At 43.7% G+C, this 22349-nt stretch overlaps 1 protein-coding gene across 1 annotated transcript; it reads left to right on the top strand.

The window, feature by feature from the left end:
- Positions 1-955: 955 nt before the first annotated feature.
- gpr142 (G protein-coupled receptor 142) lies at positions 956-14763 on the top strand. The gene is given in 4 exon segments (XM_055932060.1): positions 956-1103; positions 3317-3474; positions 3797-4462; positions 4464-14763. Coding segments are annotated over 4 exon segments (1107 nt in total). The 5' UTR covers positions 956-958; the 3' UTR covers positions 4602-14763.
- Positions 14764-22349: the final 7586 nt, after the last annotated feature.

Below are 22349 nucleotides of genomic sequence, written 5' to 3'. Positions count from 1 at the left end.
GGAATGCATAGAGATACCATGACGAGATCCTGAGGCCTATTGTCTTGAGGCCATTCATCCGCCACCATTACCTCATATTTCAGCATTATAATGCACAGCCCCATGTCACTAGGATCTGTACACAATTCCTGGAAGCTGAAAATGTCCCAGTTCTTCCATGGCCTGCATACTCACCAAACATGTCACCACCCATTGAGCATGTTTGGAAAGCCGCACACAGCGCTAAGAATGCTCTAGATCAACGTGTACGACAGCGTTTTCCAGTTCCCGCCAATATCCAGCAACTTTGCAGATGCATATCTGTATTCCCAGTCATGTGAAATCCATAGATTATGGCCCTATGAATTCATTTCAGTTTATTTATTTCCTTATATGAACTGTAACTCAGTAAAATTGTAGAAATTGTTGCATGTTGCATTTATATTTTTGTTCAGTGTCATTTTACAGTTTTATGGTTATTTTATAGTTTTGGTTCTATCTCCCCAACTCCCTCTCTCCCTCCATCTCTTTGTATCTCAATCTCCCTTCCTCCCTCTCTTCCCATTTCCCACCCTCCCTTCAAATCTTCCTCCCTCTCTTCCCATTTCCCACCCTCCCTTCAAATCTTCCTCCCTCTCTTCCCATTTCCCACCCTCCCTTCAAATCTTCCTCCCTCTCTTCCCATTTCCCACCCTCCCTTCAAATCTTCCTCCCTCTCTTCCCATTTCCCACCCTCCCTTCAAATCTTCCTCCCTCTCTTCCCATTTCCCACCCTCCCTTCAAATCTTCCTCCCTCTCTTCCCATTTCCCACCCTCCCTTCAAATCTTCCTCCCTCTCTTCCCATTTCCCACCCTCCCTTCAAATCTTCCTCCCTCTCTTCCCATTTGCCACCCTCCCTTCAAATCTTCATCCCTCTCTTCCATTTCCCACCCTCCTTTTAAATCTTTCCCTCTCTCTTCCAGGAGAACGACCAAGGTCATGTTTGATTGGCCCAACATCACAGTGCCCAGCTCTTCAGAGCAGGGCCTGAAACCAGGAGACGGGGATCTGCAGAGGTCTACATGTGTTCTGGGCTTCTTCCCTGTCATCTATTATAGCTCCCTCCTCTGTGTGGGAGTACCAGGTACACGCACGCATACAGCACACGCACACATGCAGGCACACGCACACACTGTCTCAGTCTCCAAAATGAACACTCCAACGTTCCTGAGCAACAAGACAAAACAACAGTCACATTAATGGATTGTGTTCAGTTCAAGTAAACTGTGTTGACATTGTCGGTGTTGTTGTGGGGCTATAACATCGGCAGACGTGCCGATCACAGTGATGTGCTATTGATCCAACATAGGCAGGGATGGTTGTAGGGAGGGAGGAGAAGCAGGAGACTAGAGGGCTCATCTGAGATCAGCCGCCTGCATTCCCTCACTCTGAATCCTCCAGATGACCTTTTGGCACAGTGAACTAATTACTCCCAGTGGGGATTGAGAGGTCTGTGGGTTGGAGCGGAGGGCTGAAGACAGAATGTGCACCAATTGTTTTTAGTGGGAATATCGTGCTGTTGACAAGTCACCGAAAAGAACCCCAGACAATGATAGCTGATTACATATAAATACAGCTGAAGTCTATGCAGCTACTGTATGTCACACTACTGGAAAAACACACACATTCACATTCACACAGACACACAGACACACAGACACACAGACACACAGACACACAGACACACAGACACACAGACACAGACATAGACATAGACATAGACATAGACATAGACATAGACATAGACATAGACAGACACACAGACATAGACACAGACATAGACATAGACATAGACATAGACATAGACATAGACATAGACATACACATAGACATACACATAGACATACACATAGACATAGACATAGACATAGACATAGACATAGACATAGACATAGACATACACATACATATACACATACACATACACATACACACAGACACACAGACACACAGACACACAGACACACATACACACATACACACATACACACATACACACATACACACATCCACACATAGACATAGACATAGACATACACATACATATACACATACACATACACATACACATACACATACACACTGTTACGGCAGCCAGGCTATAAAAAAGGGACTCTTGGAAATACTCTCTGCTTCCTGAGAACAAATATCTCCCTCCATAGAATATCTTCCGGTAATACTGCATGAGCCAAGTAGACTATATGTATAAAAGTATGTGGACACCCCTTGAAATTAGTAGATTTGGCTATTTCAGCCACACCCATTGCTGACAGGTGTATAATATCGAGCACACGGCCATGCAATCTCCATAGACACACATTGGCAGTAGGATGGCCTTACTGAAGATCTCAGTGACTTTCAACGTGGCACCGTCATAGAATGCCACCTTTCCAACAAGTCAGTTTGTCAAATTTCTGCCCTGCTAGAGCTGCCCCGGTCAACTGTGCTGTTATTTTTAAGTGGAATGTCTAGGAGCAGCACTGGCTCAGCCGCGAAGTGATAGTCCACACAAGCTCACAGAACTGGACCGTCGAGTGTTGAAGCGCATCGTAAGTAAAAATAGTTCGTCCTCGGTTGCAACACTCACTACCGAGTTCCAAACTGCCTCTGGAAGCAACGTCAGCACAATAACTGTTTGTAAGGAGCTCCATGAAATGGATTTCCATGGTCAAGCAGCCGCACACAACGCTAAGATCACCATGCGCAATGTGAGTTGGCTGGAGTGGTGTAAAGCTTTCCGCCATTGGACAGGGGCTGTTTTTATGTTTCGGTGTAGGCCTCTTAGTTTCAGTGAAGGGAAATCTTAATGCTTCAGCATACAATGAGACGATTCTGTGCTTCCAACTTTGTGGCAACAGTTTGGAGGCCCTTTCCTGTTTCAGCATGACAATGTGGTCGTGCACAAAGCGCGGTCCACACAGAAATGGTTTGTCGAAATCGGTGTAGAAGAACATGATTGGCCTGCACAGAGCCCTGACCTCAACCCCATTGAACACCTTTGGGATGAATTATACTAATCCCATGATTTTGGAAGGAGATGTTTGATAAGCAGGTGTCCACATACTTTTGGTCATGTAGTGTATAATGGACTTTGAATGGTGTTTAAATAAATGTTCTCTCTTTATCGCTCTCTTACTCACTCTCCCTCCCCTCTCTCCCTCTTCCCCCTCTCCTTCTCCACCCTGCCCTCTCTCAATCCCCCTCCCTCTCTCTGCCTCCCGTCTCTCCCTCCTCCCTCTCTCTGCCTACACACTCCCTCCCTGCCTCTCTCCACTCCCTCCCCCTTCAATCTATCAGTAAACATACTGACTGCGGTGGCTCTATCCCGGCTGGCAGCCCGTACTAAGAAGGCTATGCATGTGTACCTGCTGGCTCTTACCGGCTCTGACATCCTCTCCCAGCTCTTCATTATCTTCGTGGGCTTTCTGCTAGAAACAGCTGTGTTCCACCGTGAAGTAGGTACAGTAGTCCAGTGGTTAAGGAGGTGGACGTATAGCTAAAGGATTGCCAGCTCAAATCCCCGACAGTGCACTGAAAAAAAGTGGGCACAATTATGTTGAAAAATGAGCAAAGGACAACATGTAATTGTTTGTTGTAATGAATGGATGATAAAGGTGTAGTGATCTATTTTGGGAGAAAGTTTGAATTCTAATCGACCTGCCTACATGTTGTTTAAAGTACAGTAGATCAACGTTGTCGTTTTGCTGCTCATGTGAATCTCCTCTTTGTCCTGACTTCTCACATAAAATGTAGTTTTTGTGTTTAATTGTATTCTAGGTCCCCACCCTCCTGCTGCGCTCGGTTAGCATGGCAGAGTTTGCTGCCAACCACGCATCCATCTGGGCCACCGTACCCCTAACCGTGGACCGCTACGTGGCACTGTGCCATCCGCTCCTCCACCGCCAGATCAGCTACCCGGCACGAGCGCGGCGGATCATCACCGTCGTCTTTTTCCTGGCGCTGTTGTCAGGCATACCATTCTTCTGGTGGTCTGACATGTGGCGCGTCGCCCGCCCGCCCACCTCCCTGGACTCTGCCCTCATATGGACACACGTGACGATAATCTACTTCCTGCCGTGTAGCATCTTCCTGGTTCTGAACTTGCTGATCATTCACCGGCTGCAGGCGCGGCAGAAACAGGTCCCGTGCCAGGAGGAGCGTGGTGGTAGTGGGGCCCAGATGGCCCCTCGGCGGCGCCTGGGTAAGAGCACCGCCATGCTGCTCGCCATTACCTCTGCGTTCGCCATCCTTTGGGCCCCCAGGACTATAGTGGTCATCTATCATCTATACGTGTCCTCTGTCCACAAGGACTGGCGGGTCCACCTGGCCTATGACCTGTCTAACATGCTGGCCATGCTCAACACTGCAGTCAACTTCTTCCTCTACTGTTTCGTCAGTAAGCCATTCAGAGCGGCCGTGAGGGATGTTCTGTTGCTCAGGGGTGGGTCCGTTGTACCACCAAAGGATAATCCACAATCAGCAGGCCCCCGCCAAAGCCTCTACGTCCTTGCTGTCTAGCGGGACAAACAAACGCTCACACCGAGACTACCAACCGCACCACCCTAAGACCCTGCAGGGCTAACGAGACCATAATCCTGAGATGAGACCCCTCTAATTGAGACCAACCCCCTCGTCCACCCCATCTCTCCATCCCCTCTATTATGCCATTCCTCCAGCCCATGAACAATGTGACTTTGACCTTAACTATGGGACCTGACTAATTGAGACAAACCCTGTACCCTCTTCCCTCCTCTTCCCTCCTATTCCATCCCTCTATCCGTCCGCTCCATCCCCCCATTCCACTGTCCCCCCAACACCCCATCCCACGGACTAAGTGACCTTGAAGGTTAGACACCCCCTTAATTGAGACCAAACCCTCCCCTCACCCCATCACCTTATCCCACGAACCATGTGACCTTCACCCTGAGACCCCAGATCAACCCCCTTTACCCATCCTCTTATTGCCCCATCTCTTTATCCCTCCATCCCACCATCCATCCCCCTATCCCATGGTCGCCCTAAGCACTTATGACCTCTGAACCACAGAGAACCACAGAGTGCATTCCAGCCATGTTCCGTGGACAGCTGCCAATCACCCTTTAAGGTGAACATTCTCAAAAAGGGCCTTTTACTGAACTGTTGTTGGACTCAAAACAAGCAGAATGTTTTCTGATTCAACATGTTATTTATTATGTCCAGTGGGAATCAGATTATAATGGCACCAAGTATTTATTTTTTGTTAGGGGGAAGATTTGGCTTGTAACATTACGAGTGCTTGGCTTGACTTTATGTTACTTTCCATATATGGAAGCTAGTTGTAATTATGTAACATGCTATTGTTTATATTGGTAAAAAAAGAAAGAATGCCATATGGACATTATTTGGTCTTGGTGGCTGCAGATGAACATGGTGCTTTAGTTAACACATAGAGAGAAGAGACACTGTGAAAAGAGATGATGCTTTCATCATGTGCATACCACTTAAAGTGAATGGCTCATCTATCTATTTACACATTGAGCATAGCCTCACCATTTCCTCTCAGTTCTCTACAGGGGGACAGTTTAGTTCTATGTGAATCACTTTACAATAGAAGGAAATTCAAAATGCTCTTCCTTTACAGAACATAAGTTAAATAATAGTAAGACTGTATTTTCATATAGTGCATTATTCTTTACTATAAGAGAACATTTCACATGCCTATTTGCCCAGATGACAGTGTGACAGGCTTGCTGAGCAGCACAACTGAACCAATCAAGCAAAAAAATAGCATTAAGTACTTCATTTCAACAGTGAGAGCGAGGAGCAAACCACAGCTGTGGTTCTTTTTCATGAAAACGCAAGTGGATGGAGGTTTAAATGAATGCTTGCTGTAAGTGCCTAAAAGCCGCAGCAGGGGAAGAAGACCCTGTTCTACAAACACACTCCCCTGTGGGCTTCAGCTCAGCTAGCTAAACAAATCCCACATCAGACTGACGGACGGCACACAGAAAGTACATTTTCCATCTGCTCCTGTGCAGGCCCCTAGAAACATCAATAAGACGATAAGGACAAATTCAAATGACAATATTTAATATGAGATATTTCATCAATAAGGCATGAGAACCTGTGTTTCATTGTAAATAGCACAGGGCTAAGGTGTCCTCTTGAAACATCCACACTTACTGACAAATTTGCATTATCATGTGTAAATGGGATCAACAAGCACTTTGTGATATCAGTATTTGTTTGGAGCTGAGTGTTCTCTTCTCTATACATGGTTCTAACTAATGACTGAATTAACAAATGGCAAGTGCAATCTGTTGGTGTATTGATTTTTAATGCAATTAATTAATTTAGCCCCAAGAGTTGATGAACAATGGTTAGACTTTGATCTTGAAATAAGCATTTAATCACGGACCTCTGGCTATTCAATAAGTCCTCAGTGAAAGGCTTTTAAATAAGGACATACTTTTCTGTCCTCGTCATAGCCATTGTATAACTGGTTTGAGAAGACATTTCAACTACATAAGATAGTTAATTTGTTTGCACTAATAGGAACAGGCAGTAAGAGAGAATTGACACATTTTTGTAGATTACATCTCCTGTGTTCCTCTGTAGCTCAGTTGGTAGAGCATGTGCTTGTAATGCCAGAGTAGTGGGTTCAATTTCTGCAACCACCCATACGTAAAATGTATGAACTTGTAAGTTGTTTTGGATAAAAGTGACTGCTAAATGGCAAATATTTGGTCTTAGTGAAATTGAGAGTAAGCTAATTGCCTACTATATAATACACTTTTTTTGTGACATCCAATTGCGATCTTGTCTCATCGCTGCAACTCCCCAACGGGCTTGGGAGAGGCAAAGGTCAAGTGAATAAAAATATGACCCACCAAACCACGCTCCTTAAAACCTGCAAGCTTAATCTAGAAGCAAGCTGCACCAATGTGTCAGAGGAAATGCCATTCAACTGACAAGTGAAGTCAGCCTGCAGCTGCCCAGCCCACCACAAGGAGTTGCTAGAGTGCAAAGAGCCCAGATGACCCTGGGACAATTGTGTGCTGCCCTATGGGACTCTCTGTCACAGGAGGTTATGACCCAGCCTGGGATTGAACCCAGGTCTGTAGGGGCACTTGCAAGCACTGTGATGCAGTGCCTTAGACAGTCTTGCCACTCAGGAGGGCATAAAATACATTTTAAACACAGGAGGTTGGTGGTACCTCAATTGGGGAGGATGGGCTTGTGGTAATGGCTGCAGCGGAATAGGTGAAATGGTATCAAATGCATTAAACAAATGGTTTCCATGTATTTGATGCCATTCCATTCGCTCTGTTGCGGACATTATTATGAGCACTCCTCCCCTCAGCAGCCTTCACTGATTTTAAATCATGTACATGTGAAAGCACACTAAAATGACTACCTGCCATGATGATTGTTATAATCTTAAGTCTTTCAGATGGCAGCCTAAATACTCATTGTTCCCACAACAACTGGATCATTCCTTGCGGTTTAGTGTTTGTAAATAGCTAATGTGTGTTTTATTTTATTTCACCTTTATTTAACCAGGTAAGCTAGTTCTCATTTGCAACTGCGACCTGGCCAAGATAAAGCAAAGCAGTTCGACACATACAATAACACAGAGTTACACATGGAATAAACAAACATATGATCAATAATACAGTAGAAAAATCTATATACAGCATGTGCAAATGAGGTAGGATAAGAGAGGTAAGGCAAAAAAATAGGCCATGGTGGCGAAGTAATTATAATATAGCAATTAAACACTGGAATGGTAGAATGTGCAGAAGATGTATGTGCAAATAGAGACACTGGGGTGCAAAGGAGCAAGATAAATAAATTAATACAGTATGGGGATGAGGTAGATTGGATGGGCTATGTACAGGTGGAGAGATCTGTGAGCTGCTCTGACAACTGGTGCTTAAAGCTAGTGAAGGAGATAAGAGTCTCCAGCTTCAGTGGTTTTTGCAGTTCGTTCCAGTCATTGGCAGCAAAGAACTGGAAGGAGAGGCGGCCAAAGGAAGAATTGGCTTTGGGGGTGACCAGTATACCTGCTGGAGTGCATGCTATGGGTGGGTGCTACTATGGTGACCAGTGAGCTGAGATAAGGTGGGGCTTTACCTAGCAGAGACTTGTAGATGACCTGGAGCCAGTGAGTTTGGCAACGAGTATGAAGCGAGGGCCAGCCAACGAGAGCGTACAGGTCGCAGTGGTGGGTAGTATATGGGGCTTTGGTGACAAAACAAAACGGATGGCACTGTGATAGACTGCATCCAATTTGTTGAGTCGAGTGTTGGAGGCTATTTTGTAAATGACATTGCCGAAGTCGAGGATTGGTAGGATGGTCAGTTTTACGAGGGTATTTTTGGCAGCATGAGTGAAGGCTGCTTTGTTGCGAAATAGGAAGCCTATTCTAGATTTAATTTTGGATTGGAGACCACACTATCTACCATGAGAGTTGTCATCTATACTATTTGTAGTCGTCTATTTACCACCACAAACCAATGCTGGCACTAAGACTGCACTCAACAAGCTGTATAAGGCCATAAGCAAACAAGAAAATGCTCATCCAGAAGCGGCTCTCCTAGTAGCCGGGGACTTTAATGCAGGCAAACTTAAATCTGTTTTAACTCATTTCTACCAGCATGTTAAATGTGCAACCAGAGGGGAAAAAATCTAGACCTCCTTTACTCCACATATAGAGACGCATACAAAGCTTTCCCTCGCCCTCCAAATCTGAACATAATTCTATCTTCCTGATTCCAAGCAAAAACTGAAGCAGAAAGTACCAGTGACTCGCTCAATAAGGAAGTGGTCAGATGATGCGGATGCTATGCTACAGGACTGTTTTGTTAGCACAGATATGTTCCTGGATTCATCCAATGGCATTGAGGAGTATACCACCTCAGTCACCGGCTTCATCAATAAGTACATCTACGACGTCGTCCCCACAGTGACTGTACGTACATATTCCAACCAGAAGCCATGGATAACAGGCAACAACTTCACTGACATTTTCAATCTCTCCCTGGCCGAGTCTGTAATACCTACATGTTTCAAACAGAACACCATAGTCCCTGTGTCCAAGATAGCGAAGGTTATCTGCCTAAATGATTACCGCCCCGTAGCACTCGTCGGTAGCCATGAAGTGCTTTGAAAGGCTGGTCATGGCTCACATCAATGCTATCATTCCAGAAACCCTAGACCCACTCCAATTTGCATATCACCCCAACAGATCCACAGATGACGCAATCTCAATCGCACTCCACACTGCCCTTAACCACCTGGACAAAATGAACACCTATGTGAGAATGCTGTTTATTGACTACAGCTCAGCGTTCAACATCATTGTGCCCACAAAGCTCATCATTAAGCTAAGGACCCTGGGACTAAACACCTCCCTCTGCAACTGGATCCTGGACTTCCTGACGTTCGACCCCCAGGTGGTAAGGGTAGGCAACAACACATCTGTCACGCTGATACAAAACACTGTTGCCCTCAAGGGTGCGTGCTTAGTCCCCTCCTGTACTCATTGTTCACCCACGCCTATGTAGCCAAGCATGACTCCAACACCATCATTAAGTTTGCTGATGACACAACAGTGGTAAGCCTGATCACCTACAACAATGAGATAGCCTATAGAGGGGAGGTCAGAGACTTGACAGTGTGGAGCCAGGACAACAACCTCTCCCTCAATGCAAGCAAGACAAAGAAACTGTTCGTGGACTATAGGAAAAGAAGGCCAAACAGGCCCCCATTAACATCGACGGGGCTGAATTCAAATCAAATCAAATTTTATTAGTCACATACACATGGTTAGCAGATGTTAATGCGAGTGTAGCGAAATGCTTGTGCTTCTAGTTCCGACAATGCAGTAATAACAACAAGTAATCTAACCTAACAATTCCACAACTACTACCTTATACACGCAAGTGTAAAGGGATAAAGAATATGTACATAAAGATATATGAATGAGTGATGGTACAGAACGGCATAGGCAAGATGCAGTAGATGGTATAGAGTACGGTATATACATATGAGATGAGTACTGTAGGGTATGTAAACATAAAGTGGCATAGTTTAAAGTGGCTAGTGGTACATGTATTACATAAAGATGGCAAGATGCAGTAGATGATATAGAGTGCAGTATATACATATACATATGAGATGGGTAATGTAGGGTATGTAAACATTATATTAAGTGGCATTGTTTAAAGTGGCTAGTGGTACATGGAGTGGAGCGGGTCGAGAGATCCAAGTTCCTTGGTGTCCACATCACCAATGAACTATCATGGTCCAAACACACCAAGACAGTTGTGAAGAGGGCACGACAACACCTTTTCTGAAAAGATTTGGCATGGGTCCCAAAATCCTCAAAAAGTTTAACAGCTGCACCATCTAGAGCATCCTGACCTGTTGCATCACCGCCTGGTATGCAACTGCGTGGTATCTGACCATAAGACGCTACAGAGGATAGTGCGTATGGCCCAGTATATCACTGGGACCAAGCTTCCTGACATCCAGGACCTATATACTAGGTGGTGTCAGAGGAAGCCCCCCCCCCCCCCCCTTTGTTTTTACACTGCTGCTACTCGCTGTTTATTATCTATGCATAGTCACTTTACAAATTACCTCAACCTACCTGTACCCCTGCACATTGACTCGGTATCAATACCCCTCTGTATATAGCCCTGTCATTGTTATGTAATTTTCTTGTGTTACTTTTTGATTTGATTAGATTTTTTTACTTTAGTTTGTTTTGTAAATATTTTCTTAACTCTATTTCTTGAACTGCATTGTTGATTAAGGGCTTGTAAGTAAGAATTTCCCGATAATGTCTACTACACCTGTTGTAATCGCCGCATGTGACATATAAAATGTGATTTGATTTTGATTTGCTTAGAGCTGTCCCCTCTGTGTGCAGCTGTGTGTCCATCCATCCATACTGAGTTCTAAGAGTCTCTCTATGTATTCATCCTGTTACGAGCTCAGAAGGTGCCCGGCCTGAGGCACAGACACAGATGTTACCTCATGCAGCTGTGTGTCCATGTCGTCCTGCTAGTGACCATAGCATACTGACTTCTGAGAGTCACTCTATGTGTCCATTCTTCACCCAGCTAAGAGAGGGAGAGTGTGACAGCACTCAGAGGTGTCCACTCTGCTCTGTGTACAGCTGTCCATCTAACAATGCCCCCCATGTCTCCAGTGACCATAACCTAATAGGTTCTGTTGGTCTCTCTATGTGTCCATCCTATGACCTGTTAAGACAGGGGCTTGGCCTCGGGGTACAGACGCAGATTTTACCGAAAGTTTCTTTGAAGACATGCCCCCACCCAGCGAGGGGGATGAGAAAGGGTGTAACTATGGCGACCCCATGGGGACACACACAGTGGGGACGTCGGCGGTATCATGAGGGATCATGGGAGAAAACAGTTTAGAGTTTAAACATTAACACGGTGGTGATATATCAGGGCAGGCTCTGATTGGTATCTTAATGGAGGCTCCGACACAACTGTAGTGATGATGATTATGTCTGTGTCCCAAATGGAACGCACTAAGTAGTGCTCTTTATAGGGAGCAGTGTGCCATTTGGGACACCGGCAATGCTCCTTTATGGAGGAGGGGAGAGAAGAGGAAGAGGGGAGAGGAGAGGAGGAGGAAGGGAGGGAGTGACATGGAAGAGGAAGGTTTTCCCCTCTTGCCACACGTCCCCAGCTCGTCTGTCTACCTGCTTATCATATGTTGTGTGCCTGCTCAGACACCTGTCTAGGCCAACTGCTATACACTCCACCCCCATCAGTGTGACCTGCTCTGCTCTCTACCAGCTGTTTATATCTCACAATGAGAACCACGGCATAGAAAACACAACATGTTGGTTGTTGATTACAACTCTATAGGAATGTTTCATCTCAATATGCTCCCCATGCTCAGAAAGGGGGAATGTTAGGCTACTTTATTGTTCCCTGGGGTACAACAAGTTCAAAATACACATAAAGTACCTTTAGATGTACGCATATAATCTCATATGGTACAGTTCGCTAACTTTTAGTGTACATGGGCGGATAATCTAGTATATGGTACATTTTCTGTACCCAATCATTTAGATATAAAGGTACAATCATCACACTATCACTTTAAAAAAAAGGGCTACGGGGAAGGTACATTTCTGTTTCCCCAGGGTACAAGCATATTTTGTGTACCTCAAGGGTGCACTAATGATTCTTGACGGTTCTGATCTGTACCTTTGCTTAGCAGAAAAGCTCCAAATTGAGAATGTGTTATAGAAAGGTACATATGTGCCCAACCATAACGTACAATTATGAACTTTTGCCACTTTAATGGTTCTCATGGCTTTGTCACTGTGGTGCTACCCTAAAAAGGTAATTTGCACCATAAGGTTCAGAGCAAATTAGCCAGTGTTACCTAGTGTTGATTTTTCAGTGTAACATTTCTAGTGATGTTTTAAATGATCACTCAGTGATGTAAAATAACCCCAGTGTTGGTGTTAATATCCAGAGTTGAGTCTGAGAGTGTGATGAAGTACGTTTTACTCTGTGGAGGTTAAAAGAGTCCCATTAAAACCACGCCCATCATTATCATATTTCCCAGCATAGTCTACTGCAGTTTTTATTTTTATTTAAGGATTGTTTTTAATATCTGTGTTTTTACATGTACTTTAATTGATTGACTAATCTTATGCTACTCAAAGATAAAATACCATATATTTTTTCTAAACTAATCCAATCAGTTAGTTAGATTTATTGTACCTGATACTGAAATGGTTGTTCCAGTTTAAATGGTTTGGGTGGTCTCCTTTTTCAATGTTTCTAACCCTGACAGTCTTTCTGAATGTAGTATGTGGGTGAATAAAACAATTCCATATGTTAGATGTTCTAACTCTGACTGGAATCCAATAGGTATTAAACATCACTTTGCAAACCAGCATAATGTAATTTGCAGGTCTGATGTGGCCACTAAACCATGACCATGTAAACCTGACCTCTTGGTGTAATGGGTGTGTGTTTGACATTCATTCACTGGACCCAGATTTGAGTCCTAGTCAGGGCTACCCCCTGAATTCGCTGCATTTGTGTCAGGGATGTAGTGATGGGAAGTTCAGCTCTTTTTACTGACTCTAATCTTTTCAAACTCATTCAGTCAAAGAACAAATCTTTGAACTTGTTTCAGTAATACCCAGAGCATGCAGGACCCCATACTGGCGAAAGATGAAGTGAAAACTCGAACGAGTCATGATTCTACAAGCCTCTCGTTCACATGTCATTCACCACAAGGGGCTAATTGGAGCTGACATTTGTTATGAGACTTATGAAAATGTGCTTCAAACAATGTACATTTCTGATTGCTACGCATACAAAAAATATTGTTTATTGATACCTTTGTAACAAGGTCTAGTTGTGGCAGCAACCGGATTAGAACGACTCTTGGCGGAATGACACTGCTTGACTGCAGCAAGGGATATTAGCTCTAAATTGTTTGCGTACTGACGCAGACACCCAAATGATTCGTTCTCGAGTTTGAGTGTTGAGCAGAGGCAGGCTGTGTATGTTTTGGTTCTACAAAACTGTGTCCATCAATGACACTGAATAATCAATTAATAGCATTCATTCTTTCACCATGTGGTCAATCTTCAGTTCAAAACAATTACTTTCTTGTCTGGGTCGGCCTGCAGCCTGATCTATTTTCCCGCGCACACATGATAAACAATTTCTGGTTGGAGCACGTGCCCAGAGCAACTGAGCCAGAGGAGTGCATATTAACCTTGCAGTAGAATTCCTTGTGGCCAACAGGTCAAACTGAATGACTAAAAGAAACGACACACTCTGAAAAACGAATCATGACTCTCGAGTCAGTAAAAAAAGTGTTAAAAAATAACAAATAATTTGTGAACTGCACATCACTAGAGGTGTGTGTACATGTGAGGGACTTGGTATAGAGAGCGGGTCATTATTGCCACTTAAAAGGAACAAATGGCTTTGTCACTGTGGTGGTACCCTGAAAAGGCTAAATTGTACCTTTTCTAAAGGTGCGCTTTTGTACCTGTGGAATACATGTAAGAAAGGTACAAACTGGGGTGCAATTATATACCTTTAACTAATGGTATAAAGGATGTAACTTACAGGGTACTAACACAGTGACAAGCGTTTGTACCCCTTTAAGTACAATTCGAGGGAGAGTGCAAGCTGAAAAAGATGCACTTATCTGTCATCCAACATTGCTCTTATTATACAACTGTAATTTTCCCCTGTTACAATGCAGTGTGTCCAACACCTACCTGACGGCGCACTCAGATGATCCCTTTGATATTTACTCAATTGTTATGAAAGTGAAGCTAAGAATGATGTTTTCGTGCTGCCTGCCCAACGTGTTTCTTTAAATGAATGTTATCGAGAATTGAGAACCTAAAGAAAATACCTTTCTATCGGCATGTTGCTCTTGTCTTGCATGTTGCCTCACTGTCTCACTGTTGTCAAGTGGCTTCATGATCAATGTTTACTTGTGGTTTATGTTATGAACGCTTACCTTCACCTGTTCCCAGATCTCTTTGTGCTGTTTTTGCCAAGTGATATGGTCAGTTGGAATTGATAAGACAGCACAAACAGATTTGGAACCAGGCTATCTTTCCCCCACCACAGCACAATAATGTAATGCACAGAATTGTATTGTCCTGTCATCAAGCACTGATACTAGAGTTGTACTTTGTATGGAAAGAAAATAAATGTTTAATGGTGTTCCTTATTTCGTTTACTACTTCTACTGTTGCTGAAAATAACTAAAGGCATCCGCATGCTTCCCATCTGAAACAATCTGGGGAATGGGGGGCTCAGGGAGAGAGTGAGGGTGAAGCTCTAGAAATAACCGAAGCTGAGCTAAGCTGACAGTGCTGAGAGACATGGTGGTGGAGCAGAGAGTGGAGCTGAGGAACAGCGAGGACATGGTGTACAAAATATAAATCAATATGGTCCTCAATACAAGAACTGTAGAAGAATTAGAGACCGAGCTGACAACCGCGCAGGCCAAAGTGACAGCCAGTGAGGTAGAGGTGGAGGAGCTGAAGAGAAAGAATGCTGCCATTTAGTCCAGATTGACAGCTAGTGAGGGAGAGTTGGTAGAGCTGAAGAAAGATATATATTTTTTTATGTAACTAGGCAAGTCAGTTAAGAACAAATTCTTATTTACAATGACAGCCAACACCAGCCAATCACAACGCTGGGCCAATTGTGCACTGCCCTATGGGACTCCCAATCACGGCCGGTTGTGATTTAGCCTGAGTGTCTGTACTGACACCTCAAGCACTGCGATGCAGTGACTTAGACCGCTGCGCCACTCGGGAGCCCCAATTCCACCCAAGCAGCACAACTATCAGCCTTGAAGGCCAGAGTGGCAGCCAGTGAAAGGAAGGTGGGTGAGTGAAGACAGAGAGTCCAGCCTGAGTGCCAGTGAAAGCCATGTGGCGGAGCTGAAGAAAGAGAATGTCGACAACGCAGCAAAAGGAAATTGTAGTTTAACCTTTAACCTCTACATCACCCTCCTGGATCCGGGATCCTCCTCATCAAAAAAGCTGACTAGCATAGCCTAGCCTAACGGGACAGGGATATCATATAATATAATTTTCATGAAATCACAAGTCCAATACAGCAAATGAAAGATAAACATCTTGTGAATCCAGCCATCATTTCCGATTTTTTAAATGTTTTACATCGAAAACACAATGTGTATTTCTATTAGCTAACCACAATAGCCAAACACACAACCGCATATTTTCACCATGTTTCCACCGCATAGGTAGCTTTCACAAAACCGACAAAATAGAGATAAAATTAGTCACTAACCAAGAAACAACTTCATCAGATGACAGTCTTATAACATGTTATACAATACATTTATGTTTTGTTCGAAAATGTGCATATTTGAGGTATAAATCATAGTTTTACATTGCAGCCACCATCAAAAATAGCACCAAAGCAGCCAGAATAATTACAGAGAGCAACGTGAAATACATAAATACTCATCATAAAACATTTATGAAAAATACATGGTGTACAGCAAATGAAAGATAAACATCTTGTGAATCCAGCCAATATTTCAGAATTTTTAAGTGTTTTACAGCGAAAACACAATATAGAATTATATTAGCTTACCACAATAGCCAAACACACAAACGCATTTATTCAAAGGTAGCTTTTGCAAAAACCAGCAATTGATATAAAATTAATCACTAACCTTTGGACAACTTCATCAGATGACAGTCTTATAACATCATGTTATACAATACATTTATGTTTTGTTCGAAAATGTGCATATTTAGAGCTGCAAATCGTGGTTATACATTGTGAATACGTAGAAACATTTCCCCAGAATGTCCGGAGATATTTTGGACACTCACCTAATCTGACCAAAGAACTCATCATAAACTTTACTTAAAAATACTTGTTGTATGGCAAATTAAAGATACACTGGTTCTTAATGCAACCGCTGTGTTAGATTTTTAAAAATAACTTTACCACAACATACAGCTTGGGTTATTGTGAGACAGCGCTCACCAACACGGCGGAGAATAGGCATCAACATACACTGCTCAAAAAAATTAAGGGAACACTTAAACAACACAATGTAACTCCAAGTCAATCACACTTCTGTGAAATCAAACTGTCCACTTAGGAAGCAACACTGATTGACAATAAATTTCACATGCTGTTGTGCAAATGGAATAGACAAAAGGTGGAAATTATAGGCAATTAGTAAGACACCCCCAAAAAAGGAATGGTTCTGCGGGTGGTGACCACACACCACTTCTCAGTTCCTATGCTTCCTGGCTGATGTTTTGGTCACTTTTGAATGCTGGCGGTGCTCTCACTCTAGTGGTAGCATGAGACGGAGTCTACAACCCACACAAGTGGCTCAGGTAGTGCAGTTCATCCAGGATGGCACATCAATGCGAGCTGTGGCAAAAAGGTTGGTTGTGTCTGTCAGCGTAGTGTCCAGAGCATGGAGGCACTACCAGGAGACAGGCCAGTACATCAGGAGACGTGGAGGAGGCCGTAGGAGGGCAATAACCCAGCAGCAGGACCGCTACCTCCGCCTTTGTGCAAGGAGTGGCACTGCCAGAGCGCTGCAAAATGACCTCCAGCAGCATACATATCGATAAATAAAAGCCAGTTGAATAGGCAGGCCCTGAAACAGAGCCTCGTTTTCAGATTTTTCACTTCCTGTATGGAAGTTTGCTGCCAAATGAGTTCTGTTTTACTCACAGATATAATTCAAACAGTTTTAGAAACTTCAGAGTGTTTTCTATCCAATAGTAATAATAATATGCATATTGTATGATTTAGAACAGAGTACGAGGCCGTTTAAATTGGGCATGATTTTTTCCAAAGTGAAAACAGCGCCCCCCTATTGACAAGAAGATAAGGCACTGGTTTTTCACAACATTAGCCCATATGAAAAAGCTTAACTGTGAATTACTGTAAGAATTATTGTGTTATTGATAAGGTAATTTATATGTTTAAGGTAATGACTAAAGAGTTCCACCCTGAAACGTAAATATAACGTAATTATTAGATTATGTAACATGAATAATGAATAATTAGAGTGATAAACTTAAGTCCAATAAGGTTTGGTCGAGACAAGTAAGGGAGAGAAATGTGTGTGTGTGAGTAAGAAAATACAGAGAACAATTAAACTGTGTCACGTTCGTTATAATGAGTGGACCAAAATGCAGCGTGGTATGGTTCCATCCTCTTTATTTGGAATTGAAACTTAAATAAAACAAACAATCGCAAAACGAAACATGAAGCTCATGTAGTGCTCGCAGGCAACTATACATAGACAAGATCCCACAAAGCACAAAGGGGAAATGGCTGCCTAAATATGATCCCCAATCAGAGACAACAATAAACAGCTGCCTCTGATCGGGAACCATACCAAGCCAACATAGACATTTAAATCACCTAGATGACCCATCCTAGTCACACCCCAACCTAACCAACATAGAGAATAAAAAGCTCTCTATGGTCAGGGCGTGACAGTACCCCCCCAAAGGTGCGGACTCCGGCCACAAAACCTGACTCAATAGGGGAGGATCCGGGTGGGCATCTACCGTCGGGGGCGGCTCCGGTGCTGGACGAAGTACCCACTCCGCTCGAAGATATGTCATCTTCAATGGCGGCTCTGGTGCGGGATTCGTTGCCGGAAGCTCTGGACCGTGGATCATCGCCGGAGGAACCGGACCGTGGCTCGTCGCCGTAGGAACCGGACCGTGAATCGTCGCCGGATGCTTCGGGCCGTAGATCGTTGCCGGGGACTCCGGGCCGTGGATCGCCACCGGGGACTCCGGACCGTGGATCGTCGCCAGGGACCTCGGACCGTAGATCGTCGCCGGGGACTCCGGACTGCATACCGTCGCTGGAGGCTCTGGACTGCCGACCATCGCAGGAAGCTCCGGACCGTCTCAAAAGGTTCCGGACTGCGGACCGTCTCAGGAGGTTCCGGACTGCGGACCGTCTCAGGAGGTTCCGGACTGTGAAACGTCGCCGGAAGCTCTGGACTGGGAACTGTCGCCGGAAGCTCTGGACTGGGGAGGCGCACTGGAGGCCTGATGCGTGGGACTGGTACAGGTGGCACCGGGCTGGTGACACGCACCTCAGGGCGAGTGCGGGGAGGAGGCACAGGACGTACTGAACTGTGGAGGCGCACTGGAGGTCTGATGCGTGGGGCCGGTACAGGTGGCACCGGGCTGGTGACACGCACCTCAGGGCGAGTGCGAGGAGCAGGTACAGGACGTACTGGACTGGGGACACGCACTCCAAGGAGAGTGCGAGGAGCAGGTACAGGATGTACCTGACTGGGAAGGCACACTTGAGGGAGAGTGCGAGGAGAAGGAACAGGACGTACCGGGCTGTGGAGGCGCACTGGAGACACGGTGCGTAGAACTGGCACACATTGTACCGGAACGATGACACTCTTCACACGGTGAGTACGAGGAGTTGGCACAGGACGTCCTGGGCTGTGAAGGCGCACTGGAGACCTGGTGCGTATAGCCGGCATCAATTATACCGGAACTTTAACACACTTCTCAGGAAGAGTACGGAGAGCTGACTCAGGTGGCATTAAATCGATAACACGCTCCTTAGGGCAAATGTCGTGCATCCTCCACCAATTCAATAACTCTCTCATTTCTCTCTCCTCCACATTCTCCCTCAACTCACTGACAGCCTCTGGTTCACTCCCCTCAACTTTCGCCGCCCACTCCTCGCTCAATCTGTCCCAATATTCCTCCTCGGTCTCTGACTCACCCCTCAGCGTCGCCAACTACTCTGTGTGCCGCCCCCCCAAAAAATGTGGGCTGTTTTTGGGGCTTGCGTCGTGGCCGCGAACCCTGGCGTCCTTCACTGTCCTTCCCTCACCGCTTGCGTCTGCTTCCACGGAAGGCGATCCTGTCCTGCCAGGATTTCTTTCCAAGTTCAGGAGCCCTTCTCATCCAGAATCTATTTCCAAGTCCAGGATACTTCCTCCTCCTGGGCACGCTGCTTGGTCCTTTGTTGGTGGGATCTTCTGTCACGTTCGTTATAATGAGTGGAACAAGATGCAGCGTGGCGAGCACAGAGACAGCGTCAGATGGTCTGGCTGTCTTGCTGCGACTGCCTGAGCAGAGATGAGATGATGACTTCAAGGAATGAAAAATAATAAAGTCATCAAATAGTAATATACACAACTGAAATATATTATTATTTCATAGTCATTTCCTGTTACTTTATTGATGTCTAACCAGTGTGGACCTGACAGAGACAATTAAATATTTTCAATGTTTTGGCAATTTAATGTTCATTATTTTGGGCTTGGAATTTCCATTAAAAAGCTCTAAAATCATTTGAATTGCATTATTTCATAATGCATTTTATGTTTCCAAACATTTTCGAAACCAAAATTGAAAACCATGATAGTTTTTTCTATAATCGAACTGAAACCAAACTGACCTCAAAAAGCACTAATCGCAGAGCACTATTCACTCAATACAAACCATGAATCCTTCAGATAAAAATGTGGGCTTCCTCCTTTGAAATATTTTGTGTGTTATTTCGTGCATTTATTGCGGTAATGGCAGTAAGGCCAAATTCAACATTTGCATCAAGTAATTTTTACAACTTTGTTTCTGATCCCCCCCAGGTGTCTTAAAATAGAGAATTAAATAGCTTGATTATGCATGTTATTACTATTTAAAGGTCCAATGCAGCCATTTTTATATATAAGTATTACATTCCTGGCTAACAATTAAATACCTTACTTGAACAAAAGGAACAAAAATAGCTTCTTAGCAGAGGGCAATTTCTCAAGCAACATTTTAGCTAGCACTGTCTGGGAGTGGGGAGGGAAAAACTGAACATTTGTTGTTTTGGGCAGATGGGTTTGGAACTGTCTTTCTTATTGTCGCATGAGGACATCACCATGGAAGGTCAAAAACTCCATCCTACCTAAACAAGCAGACATTTCAGGTGTTTTTTTCAAACAGCCCTTACGCTTAAAGGAGGTTATCATAACTTTAACAATTGCACAGTATTTTGGAAATGTATATAAAACACTGGAAAATCTTGTTTGTGATTGCACTGGCTCTTTAAAATAGTTATATGTGTTAGGGCAATCATTACCCAAACGGTAAAAAAGGAGATGGAGCATCCTGTCCAGGGGGACCAGATGCCTGTGCTAGGTACTCAGCACTAAGGAGATGGAGCATCCTGTCCAGGGTGACCAGAGGCCTGTGCTAGGTACTCAGCACTAAGGAGATGGAGCATCCTGTCCAGGGGGACCAGATGCCTGTGCTAGGTCCTCGGCACTAAGGAGATGGAGCATCCTGTCCAGGGGGACCAGATGCCTGTGCTAGGTACTCAGTATTAAGGAGATGGAGCATCCTGTCCAGGGGGTGTACGTGTACATCAAACGGTTTCACGCTACAGAAACAGAAGATAGGCTGAGGCTCTTGCCCCGATGTGCGGTTGACAAAGTTTACTTGTCCAAGGCTTACTTATTTACTTAATGGACGCCTGGCCATGTTATGGATAAAATCATATGCAGACAGATTGTATAAGATATATACAGACAGATTGTTTAAGATATATACAGACAGATTGTATAAGATATATACAGACAGATTGTATAAGATATACAGTATACAGACAGATTGTTTAAGATATATTCAGACAGATTATATAAGATATATACAGACAGATTGTATAAGATATTTACAGACATATTGTATAATATATATACAGACAGATTGGTATAAGATATACTGTGTACAGACAGATTGTATGAGATATCTGCTTTTTTGCACATGTTGACAAGATGATACGGAGTCACCGATGGTGAATATTGACCAACAGTGTATCTTTGACTTTTCGTGTACAGTACACCTCATAAAACAAAAAAGGGGGTTTTATGCTTTAATGTTATGCGTTGTATACAACGTGTAATAAACTCAATATTTGACATGGTGTCTTCTTCAATTTGAGCCAATAACCATATGTGTGTGAGGTGCAGTGGTAAAATACTACTTGAGTAAAAATCTTAATATATTTGGTGTTAAACTTAAGTATCAAAAGTAAATGTAATTGTAAAAATATACTTAAGTATCAAAAGTAAAAGTATGAATCATTTAAAATTGCTCACAAGCAAACCAGATGGCACCATTTTCATGTTTTGTTTACTTTACAGATAGCCAGGGGCACACTCCAACACTCAGACATCAAAAACTTTTCAACCCGTATGATCTAATACATAATTTTAAAAAAAGCATACACAAATATTATGATATCATAGTGAATTCATGACATGTGAATGAACAAGCCTTTTCATACTTCATCATTTTCGCCCATATATAGTTAGTTAGTTTTAAGAACATCTAACCAAAATATTTCAACTTCTTTATTACTTTACCCAAAACAGTTGGATTCATGAGTTTTGATGACAAAAGTCAATAAAAAAAAGGTCAGCCAAAGCAAAAACCTGATAAAAATGTAATTATATTCATTCTGTAAGTACAGAAATGGTTTGCTCACAAGGAAATTAATATCCAAATAGTCAGTGACAACTGTATGGAGTTTGTGACAGCTATGTGAACTTACTACAGTATTATAGACACTATGTCCTGGGATTTCCTATGATCTTCTATGTAGAAGAACCCTTAACATTCTATTGACGCTTGTGAGCATCATAGAGCAAAACGTGTATGTTCATGAGAGTCTCAGCTTTTCATAGATAGATTTTAATAGTTTGCAGCTCAAACCATTCTGACTACAGACGTTTTTGTAAAAAGACCCGGCTC

Source organism: Salvelinus fontinalis, chromosome 1, assembly GCF_029448725.1.
Source record: "Salvelinus fontinalis isolate EN_2023a chromosome 1, ASM2944872v1, whole genome shotgun sequence".
Classification (NCBI taxonomy): domain Eukaryota; kingdom Metazoa; phylum Chordata; class Actinopteri; order Salmoniformes; family Salmonidae; genus Salvelinus; species Salvelinus fontinalis.
This window is presented reverse-complemented; position numbering and strand designations above follow the sequence as displayed.